Source organism: Pyrus communis, chromosome 11 (genome assembly GCF_963583255.1).
Source record: "Pyrus communis chromosome 11, drPyrComm1.1, whole genome shotgun sequence".
Lineage (NCBI taxonomy): Eukaryota > Viridiplantae > Streptophyta > Magnoliopsida > Rosales > Rosaceae > Pyrus > Pyrus communis.
In genome coordinates this window covers 17194280-17219536 of record NC_084813.1, presented here as the reverse complement: position 1 = coordinate 17219536, position 25257 = coordinate 17194280, and the positions used below count along the sequence as shown (strand labels likewise).

The 25257-nt window shown below is 37.7% G+C and overlaps 3 protein-coding genes and 1 long non-coding RNA gene across 4 annotated transcripts; all 4 read left to right on the top strand.

Moving 5' to 3' along the window:
* The first annotated feature begins 228 nt into the window (after window positions 1-228).
* Window positions 229-1629, top strand: LOC137709418 (uncharacterized). The gene is made up of 3 exons (XR_011064857.1): window positions 229-561; window positions 679-802; window positions 1182-1629. It is a non-coding gene; the product is annotated as an uncharacterized lncRNA (long non-coding RNA).
* A 4160-nt stretch (window positions 1630-5789) lies between these two features.
* On the top strand, window positions 5790-9159 carry LOC137709551 (protein JASON). The gene is made up of 7 exons (XM_068448632.1): window positions 5790-6043; window positions 6407-6455; window positions 6588-6667; window positions 7151-7401; window positions 7743-8514; window positions 8588-8670; window positions 8777-9159. Exons 1-7 carry the CDS (start codon window positions 5864-5866, stop codon window positions 8883-8885), a joined length of 1524 nt encoding a protein of 507 aa, XP_068304733.1. The 5' UTR covers window positions 5790-5863; the 3' UTR covers window positions 8886-9159.
* Window positions 9160-11682: 2523 nt separating this feature from the next.
* LOC137708676 (glutathione S-transferase F9-like) lies at window positions 11683-13746 on the top strand. The gene is made up of 3 exons (XM_068447800.1): window positions 11683-12265; window positions 12378-12426; window positions 12849-13746. Exons 1-3 carry the CDS (start codon window positions 12122-12124, stop codon window positions 13298-13300), a joined length of 645 nt encoding a protein of 214 aa, XP_068303901.1. The 5' UTR covers window positions 11683-12121; the 3' UTR covers window positions 13301-13746.
* A 9422-nt stretch (window positions 13747-23168) lies between these two features.
* On the top strand, window positions 23169-24863 carry LOC137708675 (glutathione S-transferase F9-like). Its single transcript, XM_068447799.1, has 3 exons — window positions 23169-23527; window positions 23640-23688; window positions 24118-24863. The coding sequence occupies exons 1-3, from the start codon at window positions 23384-23386 to the stop codon at window positions 24567-24569; spliced, it is 645 nt and encodes a 214-aa protein (XP_068303900.1). The 5' UTR covers window positions 23169-23383; the 3' UTR covers window positions 24570-24863.
* Window positions 24864-25257: the final 394 nt, after the last annotated feature.

Below are 25257 nucleotides of genomic sequence, written 5' to 3'. Positions count from 1 at the left end.
TCTACCCCAGTGGGGAAAGACACGTGTGCGTTGTCGAGGGCTTTTACTCAGTTGTTGACATTCTGGTGGAGAGACTTTTACTTTCTGCTAATTATATTTATATATACTAAAACTCAGTTCGAAATCACTGTTTATTAACAGTGATTTGACGAAATCACGTATAGTGAAATCACGTATTTGCCCCCGTTGTACGCGTCTTGGTTATCGTGGGAAGGAAATGAGGCTGGATGTACGCGTGTTAGCCATCTGGGAGGGGAAGGAAGTGTTGGTAATGGTGCAAGCATATGTTCTCTTTGAGATCTCTCGAGCTCTCTCAAATGTTCCAATAACTTTTCCATTTGCTTCCTCTTAATCTCAACCTGAAACCAACAAATCCCAAAAACCCTCAAGCCCTCCAACAAAATTAAAAAAAACACCATCTTTGCCCAAAATTTTGAATTTTCTCAGGAGTTCTCACCCATTCCTGAGATTTCTGTGGTGGGTTTTGGTTCTCTGGTCCCGTAAGGGCTTTGGTAGCATATGAAGATCGATGACAGTGATCGGAGTTCGTCACATGACATTGTGGGAAGCTATCGAATCTAATTGGCAATTTTTTTGTATGATTTTTGTTATTGGGATGTTGGGGTTTTGGGATTAATTTGTTCGGTTTTTGTGTGGATGCAACTCGGCAACGAACAGGTTGATCACATCCTGAGTTTTCCGACTGATATATTCAATCCTATCGGCCCTGATTTTGTCCCTCCATAGCATTTGCAGCACCATCTGCCTTGCTCTCATCACAGCTTGGCTTTCAGTTCCTCAGGTAAAGTTTCCTCCTTTTTTTTCAGGGGCATATTTGGTTTGTGCAGATTTCATTTGAACTAATTTGGGTTGTGCATATTTGGTATGATCTCTTTGGGTTGCATATTTGGGTTGTGCATACTTTGGTTTTTTTCAGAATTAGAGTTTGATCTCTTCATTTGGGTTGTGCATATTTGGTATGATCTCTTTGGGTTGTGCAGATTTCATTTGAACTAATTTGGATTGTGAGGAATTGAATAATTAACATTAGGCACATTTCTAATTAACATTCGTACTAAATTTTTATTAAACTTTATTTAAATGTTTGATTTTAAAATTTCACAAGTCGAATCATATTTTTTTTTGAATCATTGGCTGACTGTCTTTAATTTCTTTTGCAGTTGTATTTACAACTGTCCAAAGGAGTACAACAAAGGGTCAATTTTCCCTTGGAAACACCTCAAGCTAGGAACAAGTCGGGTATCCTCTTGAAAACATTGTTTAGCATGTAGCAAGCTTTGTTTGACTGATATACTCTCAATATTGCATTTGTAATTTTTTCATTGGTCCAACCTTTTGAATAAACAATTATCTCTTCTTAGGACTTTGAAAAAATAGATTTGTACTTTTTCTTTTGGTATCTAAATTTGTTCCCTTCATGATAAGGTTTGGCAAAATATTTCATATGATTTTCAATCCCGCAACATCACGCGGGTACAAATTTCTAGTACTTATCCTAAAAGGGAGTATTTTATTTTTGCTCACCACCATAACTATGGTGTATGCTCATTATCTATCTAATTATCTACCACGTGTCATTTCACCTAACCCTATTTAATTTTCATAAAATGTTACTTCTTCAATTTTGAAAAAAAAAAAAATCAACCAAAAATAAATGAAAGAACACGTGACAAATGATTAGATATAATGATGAGCAAAATGCTCCCTAAAAGGTGTTCCTTCTCGTATAGTTTATAACAACGAAGAAAGTCAAGGATTACAAGTGCTCAAATTAAAAGCTCAGAGAAGGTCACAAATGCATGGTTTTTGGTAGAAAATTTCTACAAAAGTACGTTTTAGGCCTTCGTGCATGAAAATTGCAAAAAAGTAGGGCTTCCTATCAAAATCAAGAAATCACGATAACATAAGAGGGCTTCGTGCCAAAAGCCTCATGCGAGGATTCATCAACAGTTCAATCAAAATCACAATATCAGGGGTTGAAATATGTATAAATTATAATTGAGGTTCATGTGTACTATCTAAATAAATATGCCTCGAGTTTAGGTGAACAAAAAATTATTTTATATAATTGAACATGTATAAGTACGCACAAAAGAAAAGTTATATGTATAAAATTATTTTATACTAAATAATATGTATTGTGTTGATCAAACATTGTTTTCTTGTGCAGTGGTAATGTGGTTGGAGTCTCTTCAACGCACCTAATAAAACACATATGAACTCTAGGTCCCAACCTTTAAGCCTTTCTTTGCAATTCTCGCCCCCTCCAGTGGCTTCGTCTCGAGTTACTGAATCTCAGAGATCAGTTGGTCTTGAGTTCATATAATCCAAAAACAATCAAAACCATAAATTAAACCATAACCATAATTCCTACATTTAATACTAATTAACATGATTTTACAAGTCCGTTCATATGTTTATGAGTTTAGAATGAGAAAAACTCGTAACACAATGTCAACTTTGCTTTCACAAATTTTATATTTCCCAATGTAAACGTCAACGTTTCATAATTATTTCCTAATTAATATAGTTTGTCAACACGCATTACACATGCAACTAATCTAGTATACAAGTAATAAGTAGGAAGAAGTTTTAGGATCACAGAAAATTGAGTGGGGCATTCGGATCATATACATTGTCGAATGTGGAGTAATGGTGGACATGAATAGTCTCCGAAATGCCAATCTTCTCACACTTTTTGCCTTTTGGTGTTCTTTTTGCTGCCGTGGGGACTGCTATGTGCATGGACCACCGCAACTTCACTGCACAGCCATATATATTATATATGTGAGAGGGGACTCCATCATTTGTGTTTTTTGGTAAAAGACAACGACCCAATTGGCTTGGGAACTTTAATTCTACTAAAAGAAGCCAATACATGTTTGGGTGGTGGGACTTGGAAGGGACTTGGTGTGTCTCAGATCGATTGGAGGCTGAGATTACCAAGTGATTACTTGGAGCCAAAACGTCGTTTTTCCTGTGGATGTTCTGTCATGCACACTCCCCGGTCACTCGTAATTTTGCCTTTTAGTAGGATGTTATCTTATGCAGTCGGGGACTTTCTAGTATATTATTCTGGTTATTCCATATATATTCTCGAGTTTTCATGTTAATCTTTGGTCAAGTATACAATGATTATAATATCAGTTTTTTCATCGAAGCGTTTAGCCGAGCATTTGATGGCCACGTCGCATTGCGTTGATTATTCGACAACTTCCAAGGCCTGATGTTGAGGCCTGCAAGCATCACCTACCAAGGCTTGCCAAATTCTGTCGCAGAGGCATGCCATCGAACAGTTTGTGAACATTTTCAGGCCCTATAGCAGATGGTCATAGGGTTCTCCAGTGATCTTTCCCATATACTCCGACTTAAAAATAGAGTTTTCATGTTTACAGGCAAGTTTTCTGCATGAATAATCCAACCAAACCCATGCAACACGTTCTCTAAAATGTAGTTTTCAATTTTCATGCAAATTTCAGTGAGTGCTTAGCTTTGATTTTTCCGCCACCCGGTCCAAAGCATGCATAGAAGACTGTCTCTAGCTCATTAGTTTAGAGAGCTTGACAATTAGAACCAATAAGATTTGATATAAAAGGCTCGATGGGTTAAGGCAGTGTGCTCATTTTATTATACGTTTTTTCGATTTTTGGCTAAGATCAAATGTGCTCGTTTTATTATACCTTTTTTTATTTTTGGCTAAGATCAAATGTGCTTGTTTTATTACGTCCAAGTTCGCTCACTAATGGCTGGTTTGGTATTGTTGTGCTTTAAAAAAAAAAAAAAACTATTTCTGCTGTGATGTGAGAATAAGCAACTGTGAAATAAAGCAGCAGAGTGTTTGGTAAACATTTTTGTAAAAGTGCTTTTGGAAAAAAAAAAAAAGCAGTATTATAGTGTTTGGTAAATTTTTATGTAAAACAGATGTGAAAAAAGCTGGTTTTTCAAAGCTAGGTTTTGCAGCTTCTTGTTATTGGCTTTTTTTCATCCAAAACTGTAAAAAAAAGTTAAAGCTGAATGTTTACCAAACACAAAAAAGCTCCCAGCTTTTTTTGATACCAGCTTTTTTTAGAATCACCTTAGTACCAAACCAGGCCTAAGGGCTGGTTTGGTATTGCTATGCTTTGAAAAAAAACTGCTTCTGCTGTGTTGTGAGAATAAGCAGCAGAGTGTTTGGTAAACTTTTTTTGTAAAAGTGCTTTTGAAAAAAAAAGCAGTATTATAGTGTTTGGTAAACTTTTATATAAAACAAATGTGAAAAAAGCCAGTTTTTCAAAGCTGGGTTTTGCAGCTTCTTGTTTTTGGCCTTTTTTCATCCAAAACTGTGAAAAAAAAAGCTAAAGCTGAATGTTTACACCTCAGTACCAAACCAGGCCTAAATATCGTCTTGTTAGAAGGAAAAAAAAAACTAAGATTTTATCAGGCCCACATGTCAATCACCTCAGTAACAAACTAGGGCTAAGGGCTGGGTTGGTATTGCTATACTTTGAAAAAAAGCTGCTTCTCTTGTGCTGTGAGAATAAGCAGCTGTGAAATAAAGCAGCATAGTGTTTGGTAAAACTTTTTTGTAAAAGTGCTTTTGAATTTTGAAAAAAAAAAAAAAAGCAGTATTATAGTATTTGGTAAACTTTTATATAAAACAGATGTGAAAAAAAACTGGTTTTTCAAAGTTGGGTTTTACAGCTTCTTGTTTTTGGCTTTTTTTTTTTCACCCAAAACTGTGAAAAAAAAAGCTAAAGCTGAATGTTTACCAAATACAAAAAAGGTCCTAGCTTTTTTCAGAATCACCTCAGTACCAAACCAGGCCTAAATACCGTCTTGTTATAAGAAAAAAAAAACTAAGATTTTATCAGGCCCACGTGTCATAGTGTGAGGTTTGGTCACACTCTCAATCTTTTAATGGGTTTGGGCTTTAGGATTGGGCTCAAACACGTAATCTGTGGACCTAATGACTCAATGATCGAGTAGTGTCATGAGTGTCCTCTAATCTAAATGGTGCAATAAAGGCTTGTCAGCTAAAATAATATTTGAAATTGACATAACTCTTCATTTTAACCCTTAATATTGAAATCCATATAAGTGGTTCCTGAGTTTCTTCACCGTCAATCATTTTGGTTTTTCTGTGAAAAATCTCCGTTAAATGAAAAAAATAAGTCGAGGGGTTGATTGGACAAAAACACCTTCAATTTAACATAATTTTTCATAGAATGACCAAAATGGTTGACGATGGGCAAATTCAGTGACCACTTCAATCTATTTTCAATCTTAATAACCAAAATAAGGACTTATGTCAATCTCAATGACCATTTTAGCTAAAAAGTTATGCAATGAATGAACAACTTCTATATCATAGTCTCAGTGAATTGAATGAAAATAACGTTTAGTATACATTGTGGTAAAGCTTTGCTTTTCATGTCCTTTGTTTGCATGACATGCCACCCCACACGGCAACTTTTATCTCCATAAAATTAAAAGGTAGGAAAACCATGGTCCTATGGGATATTAGCTTTTCTTTCGTTGGGTTCCACGTCTAACGCCCAACACTTTTAACATTATTACAAAATCATCCCAACTTGCTCCACGTTTCACGACCACAGAGCGAGTACGTTGTACATCGCACTCGAGCGTGTACCTTTGTCTCCCAAAACGCACAAGGCGTATCCGTTTCCCTCGTTTTGTTTGTTCAAAATTCAAAAACGACCCAACAACTCCAATTCCTCTCTCTCTCTCTCTCTCTCTCTCTCTCTACTGAATCAATAAATCACCTAGAAAGGAAAACCAAGAACAAGCTAGGGTTTTGGATTTCCCTTTTGTTTTTACTTTTTGTTTGTTTGTTTTGAAATCGATGTTATGCTCGCTGTTGAAGCGTGGATTGGGGAATCTGTGCAGATCGGCGTTGAGGTTTCTTGACAGGTCGATTTCGAGAGCTATGGGCTGCTTCTTCGGTTGCTTTCGGGACAAGGACGATTGCCACCTCCGTTCTCGCCCTCACCTCGTCTCTCAGTCCTCTCGTAACCCCCAGACGGTAAGGTTTCCGTTTGGTGTTTGGTTCCCGAGAAAATCCGGGAAAATGTTTTTCCTTTCAGTGTCTATATTTACTGTGCTGCGAATTGCCAGTTTTTGTGTGAAAATTTGAGGAAATCAGAATCAATTGAGTACTAAAGTACTAATCTTGATCTTGAATTAGCCTAAGATTAGGGATTTTAGATTTCTTGTTTTTTCAATTTTGATGTGGGTGCTGCCGATATCATTGCAATTGGAACCCAATGTAGTTTTATTCATTATCGCTATGTTCAATTTCATTTTCTCAGCTTCCAAACAGTAGATTAGTGAGTTATGTATAATTTTAGACTGATTTCTTGTTTTCTGTTTCTTTTATTTTGATCAGGAAGTCGTGATATCTCAAAACCGTTTGTCTTATCTATTTTCAGCTGAAGGTATATTATCTTTTCTCCAAGAACACAAGCTAATTTCTTGAATCCGATTCTACATATCTCGTTGCTTTTTATTTTCTTTGGTCTGATTATCCTTTTATTTTCTCTGGTCTGATTTGTATGTGACTCTGGAAGAGAAAGAAGGTTCTCCAAGCAAAGATAGGGAAAGTCCGCGTTATGGGTCTCCACAAATTGACAAGGAGCTATGGAATGAGGTTTGTTTTTTTTCCCCTTTATGAGCTAGTGGATTCAAAGTTTGATGTAGTTAAGATGTTCAGTACAGCAGTTCAGATTAAATTGTTTTTGATGCCTAATGCTCAGAACTTACATAATTCAAACGTAGCATGGCCATTTATGCCAATCAATTTTTTTAAATGTTGTAACTTTTTCTCAATCTTTTGAAGTGATATAAGTCTACATTGTTGGAATGTACTCCAATTTATGTTCTACAACAAAGCCTTTGTTTTCCCGTGCATGTTGTTTAAGTGGAGCTACAAGCATTAGTTTCCGCAGTGTTGCTTTATAAGTTAGAACTTGTGGGAGTCATTGGAGCTTTGACTCCCGTTTTGTGCAGTACATTTAAAGTCATTGTTTCTAGTTACACTTTGGATGCATTTCTAGATTAAGTCTGAGCTATTTGAATTTCTCATACTGTTAAAGATATTGGTTTTATTTATGCAGTGCACCTTCTTCTGCAGGCCAAGTTTCTTAAAGCTTGTGGTACCATAGCGGAAACCCCAGCTGAAATTCGTAAAGTGTCTTCAAGGTTAAATGGCTCATCCCATCATGATAGAGATTCACAGCCTCCAAAATTCAACTCATGGCTCCCAAACACATCCATTAGAAATCTTCAGCAAGAGTTGGATCAACCAGATCATCCCCTTATGCCTATGAAGTACAATGAAGAGTGGGGAATGGGTTCAGGTCCTTCTGAGCATACGCCTAGCAGGTTCTACTTATAACTGTTTTAAAATTTGAATTGTTACTTACAGATGCTTTGAATGCTTGAACATTAGTATATTTTCTACTTCTAGATGGGATGGGTTTGCAAAACCAGAATTTCAATCTGTCCTCGTATTAGCAATGAAATTTGATCGCCATCTCATAATTTTTCTTTTTAGTAGAGAAAAAATTGGTTTTTTTTATTTTTTTGTGTGCTGCCTGTATTTTGAGGAACTATTTAGTACAACTAAGCATAACTGATTCCATACTTGCGTTCTTTATTTTATATTTATTTCCACAAAACAACATAGTTTCTGACATTTGCCCAATTTCATTTTGTATCTATAGTTGTGAATTCAACCAACAGAATACTGGTAGGATCACTATCAGCCCTTCTGGAGGCAGCGGAATAGGTACTGATTCTACAGTGAAGAGTCATACCAACCGGACTGAGAATATTACAACTCCAGATGTCCAGTGCAGGAGCAAGGCTGTTCGCTTTGAATGCGATAATAATACAAATTCCTCCAGAGGTTCTTCATCCGAAAATTATAACCGGAGTTCAAAAGTATGTGAAACTCCAGGAAAACAGAGCATATCAAAGCCTTCAGTTTATCCAACGCCACTAACTCTTTCAGAGGAGATGCAGACACCAGGAACTGTTTTCCCTGCAAACCTCCAAAACTTTCCAAATGGAAAGGCAAGAATCAGGTCCCAGTATGTGTATTCGGTGCAAAACCCTGTGGACGGCATCTCTCAGTGGAATGTACTGAAAGACGAAGATCCTAACTCACTTGGACATTCTGGTGAGCCAAGAGAATCTCTTAACGACTGGGGAAATGCAACCCCTACATCCGAAGAGGGGTCAAAACAAATGTCATCTGGACAAGAGGTCAATGTGGAATCAAGTTTGTCCGCCTGGCTGAAGCCGGTAACTCAAGATAACAACAATCACTTTGGTTATGTTCCTGGCCAAACTCGTCATTTTGGAAGAACTCCTGTGGACAGGCCTATCATTGGGCTTGTGGCTACTCACTGGAATGAAGATGAACATACTCGTGTCTCACCCAAGTGGTGGGATGGAAACGGAATCCCAAATTCAACAAACAAATACAAGGAGGTTTGTCCGAAGTTCCTCTTGCGTCCTCAATTCTTTTTTTAAGTGACGTCTGAAGTTCTTTCTGAATTTGCAGGATCAGAAGGTGAGTTGGCATGCCACTCCGTTTGAAGAAAGGTTGGAAAAGGCACTGTCCGAAGAGAGTTTCATCTCGCAGAGGTATTAGAACGGCATTGCAATCTGTTTTCACAATTTTCTTCAGTGCTAAAGAAGCACTGATTTTCCTCGACAGAAATGTGACTATGTACTTTATATGGTTATGCAGAAAAAACATGGAGGGAAAGCCGATTGTTTTTGACGAGAACGATGAAAGTGACACAGCCCTTTCTCAGTTGCAAACTTCATCCCAGCCGAAGTCCGTGGTTTCATTCTGATGAACATGAGTTTTGTTGCTTGCTTTACAAGGAATTTGTTGGTGGTGAAAAAATGAGCTCTTAAAAAAGAAACCCTGAATTTGAAGTTTGTTGTTGGGGATATATGATGAAATTGGTGATTTGGCTTTTGCATCAAAAGCCAATGAACGATTAAAGCGGATAAAGCGAAAAGTTTGTTAGTGTCACAATATAGTCATGCTTATGTCAGCATGCGGGGCTGCTTAGAATGTGTACAGAATTATTGGAAATTTTATCACACAACTAATTGCTTGTTGACAAAGTTTCGTTGTTCAGAGACTTAGACCTAGCAATTTCTTACATGATCTGCTAACACGACACATAAACGATACGAAAATAACAGGTTTCAGGTTAACACGATAACTAGTCGAGTTGTTATTGGGTTACACGATAAAAATAACGGATCCTTAACAAGTTTACATAAAAATAACATGCGGGTAACCTGTAAAAGAAAAAAAGATATATTGATGGTTTTAATTTTTTAAACTATTTTTAAAAAAAATTCACTAGATATAGTGGATAAATATATATAGTTTATTAATTATTATTATATATAATTTTTAAAATTTTAAGTTTTGTTTATTTATTTATTTTTATAGTATACTATACGTAAAAAGTGAGATTAAAAAAATTAGAAAGCACATTAAAAATATCAAGTAATTTAAAAATACCAAACACATTAAAAAATTATAGTAATTAATTTACACGTGCAAAAAATGTGAACAATATGCAAACGCTCATAATCGCATCATTTATGCTTTGGGGATGGGTACATCGTCATTTGAATTTTTAAAAACTATGTAAACCCTCATGAATAGTATTTTTAAGAGTTCAAAATAAATAAAATTTATAATCATTAATGTTCAAAACAGATGTTCAAAGATATGCAAAATGAAGAGAGTTCCGTTCCAAGGGTTTTATGGTTAAAAACGTGCAATGTTCCTTAACCTTGAAACGCAACTCTTTTCATTTTGCATATCTTTGAACATTTGTATTTTGTAGTATGCACTAATGTTTTCTCATTAGGCTCTTATTTTGGGCATGTAAACTTGGAAGACAAATGTTTTTTTTTTAATGTTTTGAAATAATATTTATGTGACAATATGGTATGTATATATTAATTTAGTATTATGTTTTACATTTCTTTTGGGTCAAATTATGTTTTTCATTTTCATTATTTATTGATTTAAAATATATTTTTTCACGGGTAACAGGTCGGGTCATATTATTTGATAATATTAATGGGTCAATTTCGGATCAAATCATATTACGCGTTTATTTTAACGGGTGTTACACAATAGGACCCGTTAAACTATCGAGTATGACGCGAAAACGACACGAACAAGAGAAACACGACACGAATGTCAGGTCTAGAGACCATATTAATGGGAAGAGAGATTCTCTCTTGCAACCATTTCACCACATGTCAAAGTTTATTGGATGGTGGGTTCACTTTCTGAACACGTTACGATCACTGATTGGTAACGGATTCCACTCGAACTATGAAACGGTTGTAAGAGAGAACCACTCTATTGGAAGAGAAATTTCTCTCTTAAAATATTGCTGTAGTGACCATTCCGCAACGTCAAAGTTGTTTATATGTGCATTTTGAGTCATTGATGAATGCATAAATTAAGACAGGAAATTGGGAATATCACAAACTAGGGCAAGAGTTCAATTAGAAAGTTGAAAGAAATACAATCAAATCTGAACATATCGCACGACGACATAAATTTTAAGAATAAGGTATTTGTCGATTTCTCCCTTCCTCCGAATTTGTTAGGAGTTACTATTTCCATCGTGAGCTTTAATTTTATTCAATTATCCTCCGAAACTTTTATAATTTACCAATTTTCTCAAAAACTTTAATTTTTGTAGATTGCTCACCTAAACTTTTATTTTAATTGCAAAAAGGTAATTTTATTGATAAGGTAGACAACATTTTTTTTCTTCTATTCGGCTAGTTCACTTGGGGGGAGGGGGGTCAATTAGAGAAGTTAAAGGAGTAATCGGGTAAAATTACAATTTATTGAAGAAATTAACCAATTATAAAAGTTTAGAAAGTAAACGGCTAAAATTAAAATTCACTAAAGAAATTAGCCAATTAAAAAAATTCAGAAAGAAAATTGATACCTCGTTACATGTTTGGGAAAAATCGGCCACTACCTCTTCAAGAAATATTGATGTAATTTTCAAGTTTGGCCCAACTGAGGATCCACCAAATGGGCCCAATGACACCAACACCGCAGCGCTAAATCCAAAAGGAAAGCACAAAAAATGTCGGCATATAAATAGAAGCTGGCGGTCGGCGTTATGCGGAAGGGCGCGAGCGGGGCGGGGCGAGGATGGTGCGAGAGAGAAAGGGGTGCTCTCTGCTGGAAGCGGCAATCAGTCGAACACCATGTGGATAAGAAAATAACTGAGGGGATCGTGATTTCCTTATTTCCATTTAATAAAGTTTTTATAGTTTTCAATCTGAATATGTTCGATTCGGTTGCTGCTCGTATGAGATCCACTCTCTCTCTCTCTCCCTTCACTTCCTCTCTCTCCTTCCTGCCCACCTCAAACCCTCGGGGGCCTTATGATGATGTCTGAAGGTTCTCCGCTTCGATTTTATTAGATTTTTGTTAGATTTGAGTGATTAGTATTTTCTGCATTTTTTTTGTTTGATTTCTTGCTTGTTTTTAGTTTCTTTGATAACCCATGAAGTTTTATTTTTTTATTTCGCCGTAGTGTATGTATAGAGAGAACTGTGACAGTGGCTATGATGCGATATATATATATATATATATATATATATTTATGTATAGAGTTTTTCTAGGTAAGCCATATTTTTTGGAAAACTGGTGGCGTTGATGAAAAAATTTTGAGTGTGATGGTGACACTGACAGTGTTACTAATTCAGTATTGTGATATGTATTATGTGATGGACTTTGACTGCAGTATTAATTTATTTTATCTCTTATCCACTCCGTATTATTGTATGTTATTCGATCTTCCTCAATCCATTTGATATCGAAAACGGACCATTAATAATTTCTGTGTTTCCCCTTGTTATGTGATGAGCAAAGCGCTTACCAAAGCAAAAGACCGAGAGAGCAAAAGCAAATTGGATACTGTGCCTTCCATCAAAGAACTGGAGAGTATAAAATCTGGAGACCAAACTCTGTTCTGCACAAACTAAATTCTTGGTTTCTCAATTTTCGATAACAGTTGCGATGGTGGTGAAGGTGTACGGCCCTTTCTACGCTGCGCCGAAGCGTGTGCTGGTGTGCCTTGTTGAGAAGGAGATTGAATTTGAGACCAGCCCCATCGATCTCTTCAAGGGTGAACATAAATCTCCGGAATTTCTCAAATTACAGGTTAGCTTTAGCTATTCATTCATTTGTTAATCGTGATTGCTCTACTCGTATTAATCTTTTCGGAAACTATAAATATATTGATCTTTGCGTTGCTTTGTCCTTAAAAATGCAGCCCTTTGGACAACTTCCTGTTATCCAAGATGGGGATTATACTTTATATGGTATGCCTGTTTTTAAATTTGAATCAACGTTGTCAAGTTTTATCCTTTCTTGCAGATAAATATTAATTTGATTAATAATGTTAGTGTTTTCTGTGTTACAGATATTAGTTGAAAATTATGAAATATCGTAGGAAAATTTTCATAGATAAACAGTGTAGCATGTTATATTCTTAACTTCATATATCGTTTGCCGTAAACCGCATCGATCTTGCAGCTTTTTTCAGTTGGAGTGTGATTGATTTTCAGATCAGAAGCCAGATAACTTTGTTGCCATGGTTATGTAGTATTCGCCCCAGTAATTATGTTTCGGCAGTGAGAAATTGTGTAAATTGTTTGATGAAAACCTTGTTCTCCTTTCTCTTCTGCGTAAGTGTAGTGACATAACAAGTTGTGTAATAAAACCGTCCAAATTTGATTTGCAGAATCTCGTGCAATCATAAGGTACTATGCCGAAAAATACAAATCCCAGGGGACTGATTTACTTGGAAAGACAATTGAGGAAAGAGGTCTTGTGGAACAGTGGCTAGAGGTTGAAGCAAGCAACTATCACCCGCCACTCTACAACTTGGTCATGCACGTTTTGTTTGCCTCAGCAATGGGATTTCCTTCAGACCCGAAGATCATCCAGGAGAGTGAAGAAAAGCTCGACAAGGTGTTGGACATTTACGAGGTGAGGCTGTCGAAGAGCAAGTACTTGGCCGGTGATTTTTTCAGCCTTGCTGATCTTAGCCACCTTTCGTTCACCCACTACTTGGCCAATAGTATGGGGAAGGAGTATATGATAAGGGACAGAAAGCATGTCTCTGCTTGGTGGGATGATATTAGCAGCAGACCATCCTGGAAGAAGGTCCTCGAGTTTGGTGCGCCGTTTTAAGGTATTCAAAGAAATTGTTGCATGCAATAAGTATATACAATGTCTGTCTCGCAACATTGTCACGTTAAGGAGTTATTGTAGAGGAACGTTGGATTCACCGGTTCTGGAGTTTGGTCAGAATAAATAGTTGAAGGTAACGTGTGGGAATAATGAGATCATCCGCGCCTTGTAATTTGCTTTCTCTGTGAGTACATAAGTAAGCTTTTTCCGCTGGATGTGTAACTAATGATTTCAATCGCTTTATGGATCATGAATGTTTATGGCTTAAGCTGAATTTGGGAGCGTTTTGTTAAAGTTGGTGGCTTATTGGGAAACCCTCTGCCAGTATGGGCATAGGACGGTATACCTTATGTCCAAACTGGCAATTGTTTCACAAACTTTTTTGTAACAAATCAAGCAAACTTACGATGGATTTCTAGGTGTGATTTGCACTTAGAATTTCCGTCTGATCATTTAGCGACAGTTAGTGTCTACTTTATCAGAGGAGATTCTTAGGTTAAATTTCACAATTGGCATATTCCGTTCTAGCTTGAGGTATGACTAGCTGGAGATTCTATTGTGTAACCGGAAAGATACTGTGCATGTAAGTGTCAGTCGTGGCTGGCTATGAAGGACACCGTTGCTTGTCATATGAATACAAAACAGGGCAGATAGATATCCATAACTTCAATGCATTTCAGATGCTCTCTCATCGCATTTGGCACCTTGTACTTGTTTTATGTCATGCCCTCCATTTTATATGCCATATTTATGCAAAATTGTTATTAGTATTTTAAAAATTATATTTTTTTATTTTTAAAATATTTATATTTAAAATGAAGAATACATATGTGAGGAGTGCATAAATTTTTTTTTGAAGGGCTAATAGCAATTCATTTATATGTACATAATTTATCTTTCCCCTACTAACTTAGAGCATCTCCAAAGGAGATGTCAAAATATCCAAATCAGCACTAATAGTTGAAAAATTGCAGCAAAAATATTTTCGAATGTAAATGTCAAATATGACGTGTCATGACATGGATTGCCATCCCTTAACCCAGCTACCAAAATTAAAAGCAGCTTCAAATTGTTATAAACTTCTTATTTAAGTGTGATTGTGTAAATCCTAGATTAGATTTTATTCTAGTTATTCTTCCCTATTAGGACTTGTATTCCTTGGAGGAGAAGGATTTCTTCCCTCCCCTATTACTATAAATAAGGGCATTGCGTATAGAAATAACACACCCTCTACACAACCCTACAAACACATCTCTTTCTCTCTCTCTCTCTCTCTCTCTCTCTCTCTCTCTCTCTCTTTATTCTCTCTCTGTGTCGCCAGCCCTCTCTCCCTTGTCAGTTAAATATAAGCCAAAACACGTTATCAGCACGCTCCAACCGTTGCGCTTAGGAATCTGACATGGAAGTTTTCTACGTCAAACCAATTCATCAATATCATCACGCAATCATGTTCTTTCAAAACAACTGTTTTTATCTTGATATTTTTGCAGCCCTGATAGCATGAACATTCACCATAATGCATGACCCAACTTTACGTTTTTCGAATTTTAGATTCCACATAAATTGTGTATGCATTATATCCTCAATTGTTGGATTATGTGAATTGATATTGCCATGAATTGCATCAAATATCTGCTAATGCGTTGAATTATATGTTGAATATGCATGCATTGAAATTAAATTTATATTCTATAATTGAATTAAAAAAAAATTACGGTTTTGTGGGGAACCCCAATGGTGACGGCTGGAAACCAAGTCACTGGGCTCCCCACACCGAGCCGAGATAAACCAAGCCACAGAGCCAGAAGCTCCAGGTTTTGCAACCCAGAAAAACCCCGACGCCATTAATGATGTCCTTGTCCACGACCATCAAGGGCATGGCCTGCAACCATTGCCCTGAGCCTTTGGTCATTGTTATCGACGACCAGAAGTCGTCCTCGACGGAAATTAGATCGAGATTCACTTAAATCTTATTAGATTTTTTTTGAAAATTCAATTGGAATTTTTCTAGAGTTTGGTTGTTGAAACGTCGAGATTAAACCATCTTCGTTCACCACTGTGGTCGTCAACAACCACCATGACTCGCCCTAAGTCCTACCAACCCAGACACGGCCGCCAGAAGCGGCGGTGCCAAGCATTTTCTCCAATGCGCACACCCAGCATGGTTAGGATTTGTGTTTGGTCTGAGCCACCTTTATTTATTTATTTTTCTTTTTTCTTTTTTCCTAAACCCACTCGCAACACCAGCCTACATGACTTTGGTGTTTCTTGTGTCCCTACTGTAGCAAAACCAAGCCTCTGAAGTGCTCTCCGAGTTTCCTACACCTAACCACACCAGATTCTAACTCGTAGATAGTGATTTTGTGCACATAGCCTGCGACGCACTCGATTGCACCCCCTTGGGACAACACGTGCTGTGAAGCTGCGAATCCGTGCCTCCGTGTTTGGGCCTGAGCCCAACCGAGTCCAACCTAGCCCAATTTTTGGGCCTGGGCTGCACTTTTCAAATTACTCACCCCACCCATGGGCTTTGACCTGTTATTTTGGGCCCCAAGTTTAAATGCCTATTTTTTAGGCCCTATGAATTTTATAGTTTTTCATCCACTCTTTAATTTTTTTGCCCGAAGTTCAAATAATTAATTCAATTATAATTCTAGACCTGAAGTTCTATTTGCATATTTTTTTGTTGCATATTTCTGTATATATATTTGTGTTTGTTTGCAGGAACATATGAACCTGAAGTTCATAATTATTTTGAAATTTGAAGTTTCTGGAAACATGCCTTGTTTAAAAACCTAAAGTTTTCCTTAAAAATATCACCCATAAAAAACCCAAAGTTTTTTCATGAAAATTTAAATCAATACATGTCTATTAAAACCTGAATGTTCTACTCCTATGTGAATGGATTGATTTTTTTTCTCGATCACACTAACCACATCTTGTCCATTGATTTTGTGATAGGGACATATCAAATTTGAACAAACTTGACTTCACCGCTTTAGAGGTCTCTAGAAGGAACTACCTCAAGTGGGTCCAAGATGTGAAGCTCCACCTCACTGCAAAGAAAGCCACTGCCATGATCTTCATTCAAAGACATATTCATGACGCATTACAAACTGAGTACCTTGCTGAGGAAGATCCATGAACACCTTGGGTTGATTTGGCTGATCGTTTTGATCAACAAAATGACATATTCTTGCCTAAAGCAAGACATGACTGGCAGCATCTGCGCATCCAAGACTTTAAGTTTGTGAATGAATATAATTCTGAAGTTTGTCGAATCCAATCACTTCTCAAGTTTTGTAACGAGAACTTGACCAAAGAGAATCTTCTGGAGAAGACCTATTCGACCTTCTCTGCTACCAATATTGTCCTACAGCAATAATATAAGGCTCAGAAGTTCATTAAGTTTTTAGATTTGATCTTTGTTTTACTTCTCACTGAAAAGAAAAATTGGCTGTTGATGAAAAATCATTAAGCTAGACCTACTGGGGTGACTGATGTGCTTGAAGCCACCCCGTCAAGGTCAACAAAGCCAAGGCCTACCTAAGGGAGGAAACTGAGCCCATAAGCACCCAAACCTCGCTCCCAAAGCCTAAACTTCAAGAATAAGGGCAAAGCACCTGAAACCATGGATGCGGACATGTGCTATCGACGTGGTTCCAAGGACCATTAGTCCCATGTTTGCCGTGCTCCCTACAAGGTTATAGCTGAATATCATTATCGTCGTAAAAAAGTTTGAATCAAACTTTGTGCAAGTGGATAAACTGGAGAGTACCAAGATGGAGGTTTCTGACTTTCAGAAAGATACCACCCTTACGGAAGATTAGAATCTTAGACAAGAAGTTTAGGTTCGATTCATGGAATTGCATGTCAAACTTGCTCATTGGGAAAACTTATTATTATGCCTTCTTATGACAATATTCGCTAGAATCCACCTATTTTTCTACAAAAGATTCAGGGGGACATTTGTGGACCGATAAATCACCCTTCCTGCGGATTATTTAGATATTTTATGGTTTTGGTTGACATTTCCACTCGTTGGTCACAAGTGTGCTTGTTGTGCATAAGGAACGTTGCATTCTCCAAACTGTTGGCTTAGGTTATCAAGCTTAGGGTTCACCACCCTAAATATCCGATCAAATCTATTTGATTAAATAATGCTGGAGAATTCACATCTAAAACTTTTAATGACTATTGCATGCTAGTTAGGGTTAAAGTTGAACATCCAGTACCCCATGTTCACACCTAGAACGGCCTGGCAGAGGCAATAATTAAGCACTTACAAATGATTGCTTAATCGTTGGTTATATGTTTGAAGCTTCCGATCGCTGGTTAGGGCCATGAAATATTGCACGCAACCATGTTAGTCCACCTAAGGTTTGTTGTGATCCAACCATATAGGGCCCTTCAGTTGGTTACTGGATACGAACCCGATATATTGCATCTTTACGTTTTTGGATGTGCGGTCTATGTGTCGATTCCGCCGCCCTTACATACAAAAATGGGGCATCATCAAATAATGAGAATCTATGTCGGATATGATTCTCCTTCGATAATTAGTTATAGAGAACCTATGATAGACAATCTGTTTACTACTCGTTTCGTGGATTGTCACTTCTATGAGACATTATTTTCGTCGTTAGGGGGAGATAAGAACGTCACCATTAGAATGGCGCAAATTATGGTGGACGACTCCCACTTTGTCTCATTTACATCCCCGCACCGATCAGTCTGAAACTGAAATGCAGCGCATATTATATCTTCAGTGCGCAGCTCAGAGTATGCCAGATGCTTTCATTGATCTAGCGAGAGTGACAAGATTACATATTCGAGCTGCAAATGTGCCTGCAAAGATGAATGTATCAAATGTACGATGGACTTCCCTTCTGGAGGCCCGGGACACCACTTTGGCCTGATCCACATACATTAACGGTTAGCCAATCATCTGCCCCTACACACAAGCATGGTATATCACTTGGTTCAAAGGATTCACACCCCCAAAAGAGGAAACCCACATCATAGGCCCCTAAAAAGCCTATTGTGAATTAAACTATTGCCTACTCATTCTATCCAACTCATTAGGAAATTCTAGATTACAGAAGCATCCTTAAAGAGATGAATCCACCTCCTGAGAATCGTGAGGTTTTGGATCCATTATGCCATCTTGGATGATGTTTGGTATAGAAATGAAATGTTTTTCGACGATGCATTAGCATATGCAACAGCTACTGAGATCATGTTGAGTGATGACACTAAACCCCATTTCATTGATGAATGTCGACGTATAATTGATTGGTTAAACTGGAAATAAGCAATACAAGTTAAACTTGATTCACTTGCAAAACGTAAGGTGTTTGGACTTGTATCTTCTACTCATCCACATGTGAAGCCCGTTGGCTACAAGTGGGTTTTCGTTTAGAATCATAATGAGAAGAACGAAATTATACGTTACAAAGCTCGTCTTGTTGCACAAGACTTCTCATAACGCCCCAGGATTATCTATGAAGAAACTTATTCACCCATTATGTCGACGACGTGATGACACGCACCAACCCCAATATCCCGAAATATCAGGGTACGTATGTGATGGTCGACACCCGAGGGTGACGAAGCCATTTTAAACATGCATACAAATACAAGATAAGTAGTTAGAGCGATTATACCAAAGAAGGAACGTGTTCAAAGCATACAATTAATTAGAAATAATAGGGAAGAATTACTATAAAAAGATACGAACAAGGGAATGATACTTATACTAAGGAGACTTGAGGATACTTATGTTGTAGAGTCTTGATGCCGGGATCATGTGCCTCGATTCTAGCTCTTGAGGGGGCGTAAAAACAGAAAGGAGAGTGGACCAAAGTTTATAATAATAATACTAATAATAGGAAAACATTTTATTTCTGAACATAATAACCCCCTGTTTTGAAAACACATATATAATACTACATATAGGTTTTATGAAAAACGCTAGTATGCTATGTAGAACATTCATAAAACAAGTATGAGTAAAACCATGCTTAATAATAGTGCAATCATCGCTCGAAGGAAGACCCATAAATCTCTTCAATACTGTACTCTCTAGGGGTATCATAGTCGCCCGAAGGCAGTACTTGTCTATCACCTAAAGGTGAAGTTGTACAACATTGGGTTATGCCAGTGAAGAAAGATGGTAGGCCCCATCACCTGAAGGTGAAGCTGTACGATTTCGAGTTACACTGGAGAAGAAAATATATACATCACACACCGACACTAACCGTGGCTGGTGAAGTTGTCCGACATTGGTTTCGCCAGTGAAGCTGGGGGTATGTCATCAATATCATCAACTCATCATTTGCCCGAAGGCAGTATCAAGTGAAGCTGTACGACACTGGGTTACGCCAGTGAAGGAACATGGTAGGCCTCATCACCCGAAGGCGAAGTTGTACGACTCCGGGTTACACCGGAGAAGAACTATATACATAATCATCCTCAGCTGTGTCCTATGGCCATACACATCTACATACCCGTGTTGTGTGGAAACATATCCCCAAATCTCATATCGATCCGAAGTTCAAAAGCTCAAAACCTCACATCATAAATCCATGGTAAATCATATTCATAAATCCATAATAAAACATACGCGTGAATCCATAGAAATTCATAAACGAAAATCTAGTGATGCATAACCGTTAGTAATATGTAAATCCAATAAATCATAATTATTCCATAAAAGCTATTTAAATAAAGCATAATGTAAAACATATTCAATCATGAATTATGAAATCCATGTTATGCTAATATTTTATAAACATATAAGTTAAGAAGGGGTCCACTCACAGATTTTATTGCCCGAGAACTACTTGAACTAGCGAGGAAGACATCGCTTCCCACCAACAAGCATAAACACAATTAGAGACCTTTTAGTAAAACTATACCTAAACAATAGAATTTGGGAAAATGGATGGCGGATTCGGATTCGGATTCGGCACGTTGGAAAACCTAACGAGCGACCTCAGGTTCCCCCCACGCGCTGCCACACAAACCGCCATGAGGCGGCGCCCTGTAAGGCCACGCACTACTGCATGCGGCGGCCAGCCAACCACCTCAAGTCGGGGGAAAATCGAAGAACTCAAAAAATTCCCATATTTCACAAGAATGAAGATGTCAACGAGAGAAACAACTTTCATACTTGGGCCGAAGTCCAATTCGGCTGGAAAACCCCTCAAATCACCCTCAATCTGCTAAAAACCCTAGAAATGAGTGATATCGATTTGCTAAATGAACTTCGATGCCCCAACCAATGCATGGGCTTTGTTTCCGACCTCAAGGGGAGCCGATTGATCGTGGTGGTTGACGATGGTGTTTGTAGAAATGGTTGATCATCGCCGTGGTGTCCTTGAAGTCGACGGGGTGATCTTCGTGAAATAACGCTCAAAACTGCTCGGGTTTGATGGAGAAATGAAGTCGATCGGGTTCCCCTCCTTTCTTTCTTCTCATCCTCATTGGTTCACTCTTTTTTTCTCTCTCCCTGATTGGGTAATCCTCCCCTCATTTCTGTCCTATTACCTTTCTCTCCTTGTTTTCTATTTTTTTTTTTTTGGGAAAAATTGAATGGTTTTGTTTTGTTTGGTTGCTCGGAAAATGTGGGAGAAAGGAAATGAATTTTTTTGATATTCTGAAGGTTCCATTTTCATAGAAAAGTGAGGTAAACTAGAAGATGGATTTTTGAACTTTTGTTAATGGTGTGTTCTCAGGATTGGTGGGTGCTTTGTTTTTTATGCATGCTTGTAGGTTAGAAATAGAGAGAGCAGCGGAGGAAGAGAAGAGAGGCACCTGGTGGGAATGGGAGTGGCTGGTTTGGGGTGGGATCTGGGTTTGCGTTAGGGGAAGACGGCAACCTCGTCGACCCTAACCTTGACAGCTCTCCTTCTTTCCCTTTCTCCTTGACAACTTCGGAGACGACAACGACGGTGGGCAATGGAGTGGGAGATGGAAGCGGGTCGGAGCTTGCAGGAAGATTCGAGAAAGAAGGGCGGATGAAAAAATCTAGGTGGGTTTGGGGGGTTCTGGGCACGACGAGAGAGAGAAGTGGGGAGGAAGGAGACTTCGGTGGAGAGGAGAGGGAGATGTGAGAGAGAGACGGGAGAGAGGGTGGTGGAGGAAGGTTGGGGGGACGGGTGGGAAGGCGACCGGGGGGGGGGGGGGGTTGGGTGGGAATGGGTTTTGGGGATACAGAGAAGAGAGAAAGGCGAGAGAGAGATTTAATATAATTTTTTTTTAATTTTTTTAATTTTAATTATTAAAAAATATATTTAATTATATTTTAATCCAGTTGGATTAGTGAGTGACCCCCGTATTTAGCCACGTCAACACTTAACAGAGAAACTGACGGTGGTATGACGTTGGCACAAATTCGTAAGATAAGGTATGCCATTGTCATTTTAAAAAGATGAGGTATGAAAGTGTCGTGAGACCAATAGTTGAGATAGATTTTTGTATTTTACCCTTATTTATTTATTTCCCAGTAGTGTATGTATAGAGAGAACTGTGACAGTGGCTATGATGTGATATATATAAAAGAAGCCTTTAAGGGAAAAAATCTTCATTTTTCAAAAAAAAAAAAAAAAAAAGGGACATCCTCTTGACCGTTAAATTTGATTTTAATGAAATCCTGTGGTTGAGATTTTGTGGCTTGTAATTTAATCTCAACCATAAAATTTCATTAAAGTCAAATCTAACGATCAAAAGGGTATCCCTATTGTTTTTGAAAAATGAGAATCCCTACCATTAAAGGGCTATATATATATATATATATATATATATATATATATATATATATATGTATAGAGTTTTTCTAGGTAAGCCATATTTTTTGGAAAATTGGTGGCGTTGATGAAGAATATGTAGTAATATCGGTAGTAGGTAGTGTAACTAATCCACGTGGTGTTGTAGTAATATCGGTGTACAACATAGTTGATATGTATTTTCTTTTTTGGGCAAGAATTGTTTGCCCTTCCACCTTTAGTGTTCTTCCGTACCCTCCTGTTTTGTATGGTCACGGTTAAGCTACGTCAACATTTTATATTATTTTTTTTTATAGAAAAAATAAGACAAAAATGAATAGTAATATAAAATGTTGACGTAACTTAACTGTGATCACGTAAAGAAAAAGGCACGGAAGGACATCGAAAATGAGAAGGCAGACAATCCTTGTCTTTTTTTATTTTTTTTCATGAACTTTGACTATAGTATTAATAAAGAGATGCCATGCTATGACATAAGTGGATTTGGGGCTGGTTTGGTATTGTTGTGCTTTGAAAAAAAGCTGCTTCTGCTGTGTTGTGAGAATAAGCAGCTGTGAAATAAAGCAGCAGAGTGTTTGGTAAACTTTTTTGTAAAAGTGCTTTTGAAAAAAAAATGCGCAGTATTAGAGTGTTTGGTAAACTTTTATGTAAAACAGATATGAAAAAAAGCCGGTTTTTCAAAGATGGGTTTTACGGCTTCTTGTTTTTGGCTTTTTTTCATTCAAAACTGTGAAAAAAAGCTGAAGCTGAGTGTTTACCAAAGACAAAAACAGCTCTCAGCTTTTTTTGATAGCAGCTTTTTTTAGAATCACCTCAGTACCAAACCAGGTCTTAATACGGTGCGGTATAGCTGTTACGTTGAAAATTTTCTCTCCCCTCGTGTGAGTTTGTTTTGCAAACTATGCAATTAATATTAAATTTTTACCTAGTTTATGGAGAATTTGGGCACAGGGGGTCCTATAATATGAATGGAGAGACCTCCACGATTTGCTTTTCGGTTGGTGCTATTTACCTTTATTTTATCTCTTATCCACTCCGTATTATTGTATGTTATTTGACCTTCCTTAATCCATTTGATATCGAAAACCGACCATTAATAATTTCTGTGTTCCCCTTGTGATGGGATGAGCAAAGAGCTTACAACAGCAAAAGACCGAGAGAGCAAAAGCAAATTGGATACTGTCTTCCATCAAAGAACTGGAGAGTCTATAAGATCTGGAGACCAAACTCTGTTCTGCACAAACTAAATTCTTGGTTTCTCAATTTTCGAAAACAATTTTCGATAACAATTGCGATGGTGGTGAAGGTGTACGGCCCTTTCTACGCTTCGCCGAAGCGTGTGCTGGTGTGCCTTGTTGAGAAGGAGATTGAATTTGAGACCAGCCCCATTGATCTCTTCAAGGGTGAACACAAATCTCCGGAATTTCTCAAATTACAGGTTAGCTTTAGCTATTCATTCATTTGTTAATCGTGATTGCTCTACTCGTATTAATCTTTTCGGAAACTATAAATATATTGATCTTTGCGTTGCCTTGTCTTTACAAATGCAGCCCTTTGGACAAGTTCCTGTTATCCAAGATGGGGATTATACTTTGTATGGTATGCCTCTTTTTGAATTTGAATCCACGTTTGTCAAGTTTTATCCTTTCTTGTTTGCAGATAAATATTAATTTCATTAATAATGTTTGTGTTTTCTTTGTTACAGATATTAGTTGAAAATTGTGAAATATCGCAGGAAATTTTTCATAGATAAACAGTGTAGCATGTTATATTCTTAACTTCATATATCGTTTGCCGTAAACCGCATCGATCTTGCAGCTTTTTTCAGTTGGAGTGTGATTGATTTTCAGATCAGAAGCCAGATAACTTTGTTGCCATGGTTATGTAGTATTCACCCCAGTAATTATGTTTCGGCAGTGAGAAATTTTGTGTAAATTGTTTGATGAAAACCTTGTTCTCCTTTCTCTTCTGCGTAAGTGTAGTGACATAACAAGTTGTATAATAAAACCGTCCAAATTTGATTTGCAGAATCTCGCGCAATCATAAGGTACTATGCCGAAAAATACAAATCCCAGGGGACTGATTTACTTGGAAAGACAATTGAGGAAAGAGGTCTTGTGGAACAGTGGCTAGAGGTTGAAGCAAGCAACTATCACCCGCCACTCGACAACTTGGTCATGCACATTTTGTTTGCCTCGGCATTGGGATTTCCTTCAGACCCGAAGATCATCCAGGAGAGTGAAGAAAAGCTCGGGAAGGTGTTGGACATTTACGAGGAGAGGCTGTCGAAGAGCAAGTACTTGGCCGGTGATTTTTTCAGCCTTGCTGATCTTAGCCACCTTCCGTTCACCCACTACTTGGCCAATAGTATGGGGAAGGAGTATATGATAAGGGACAGAAAGCATGTCTCTGCTTGGTGGGATGATATTAGCAGCAGACCATCCTGGAAGAAGGTCCTCGAGTTTGGTGCGCCGTTTTAAGGTATTCAAAGAAAGTGTTGCATGCAACAAGTGTATACAATGTCTGTCTCGCAACATTGTCACGTTAAGGAGTTATTGTAGAGGAACGTTGGATTCACCGGTTCTGGAGCTTTGTCAGAATAAATAGTTGAAAGTAACGTGTGGGAATAATGAGATCATCCGCTCCTTGTAATTTGCTTTCTCTGTCAGTACATAAGTAAGCTTTTTTCGCTGGATGCTTAACTAATGATTTCAATCGCTTTATGGATCATGAATGCTTATGGCTTAAGCTGAATTTGGGAGCGTTTTGTTAAAGTTGGTGGCTTATTGGGAAACCCTCTGCCAGTATGGGCATAGGACGGTATAACATGTCCAAACTGGCAATTGTTTCACAAACTTTTTTGTAACAAATCAAGCAAACTTACGATGGATTTCTAGGTGTGATTTGCACTTCGAATTTCCGTCTATGATCATTTGGCGACAGTTAGTGTCTACTTTATCAGAGGAGATTCTTAGGTTAAATTTCATAATTGGCATATTCCGTTCTAGCTTGAGGTGTGACTAGCTGGAGATTCTATTGTGTAACCGGAAAGATAGCTGGAGATTCTATTGTGTAACCGAAAGATACTGTGCATGTAAGTGTCAGTTAGACCTGGCAATTTCTTACACGACCCGTTAACACGACACGAAAATAACAGGTTTCAGGTCA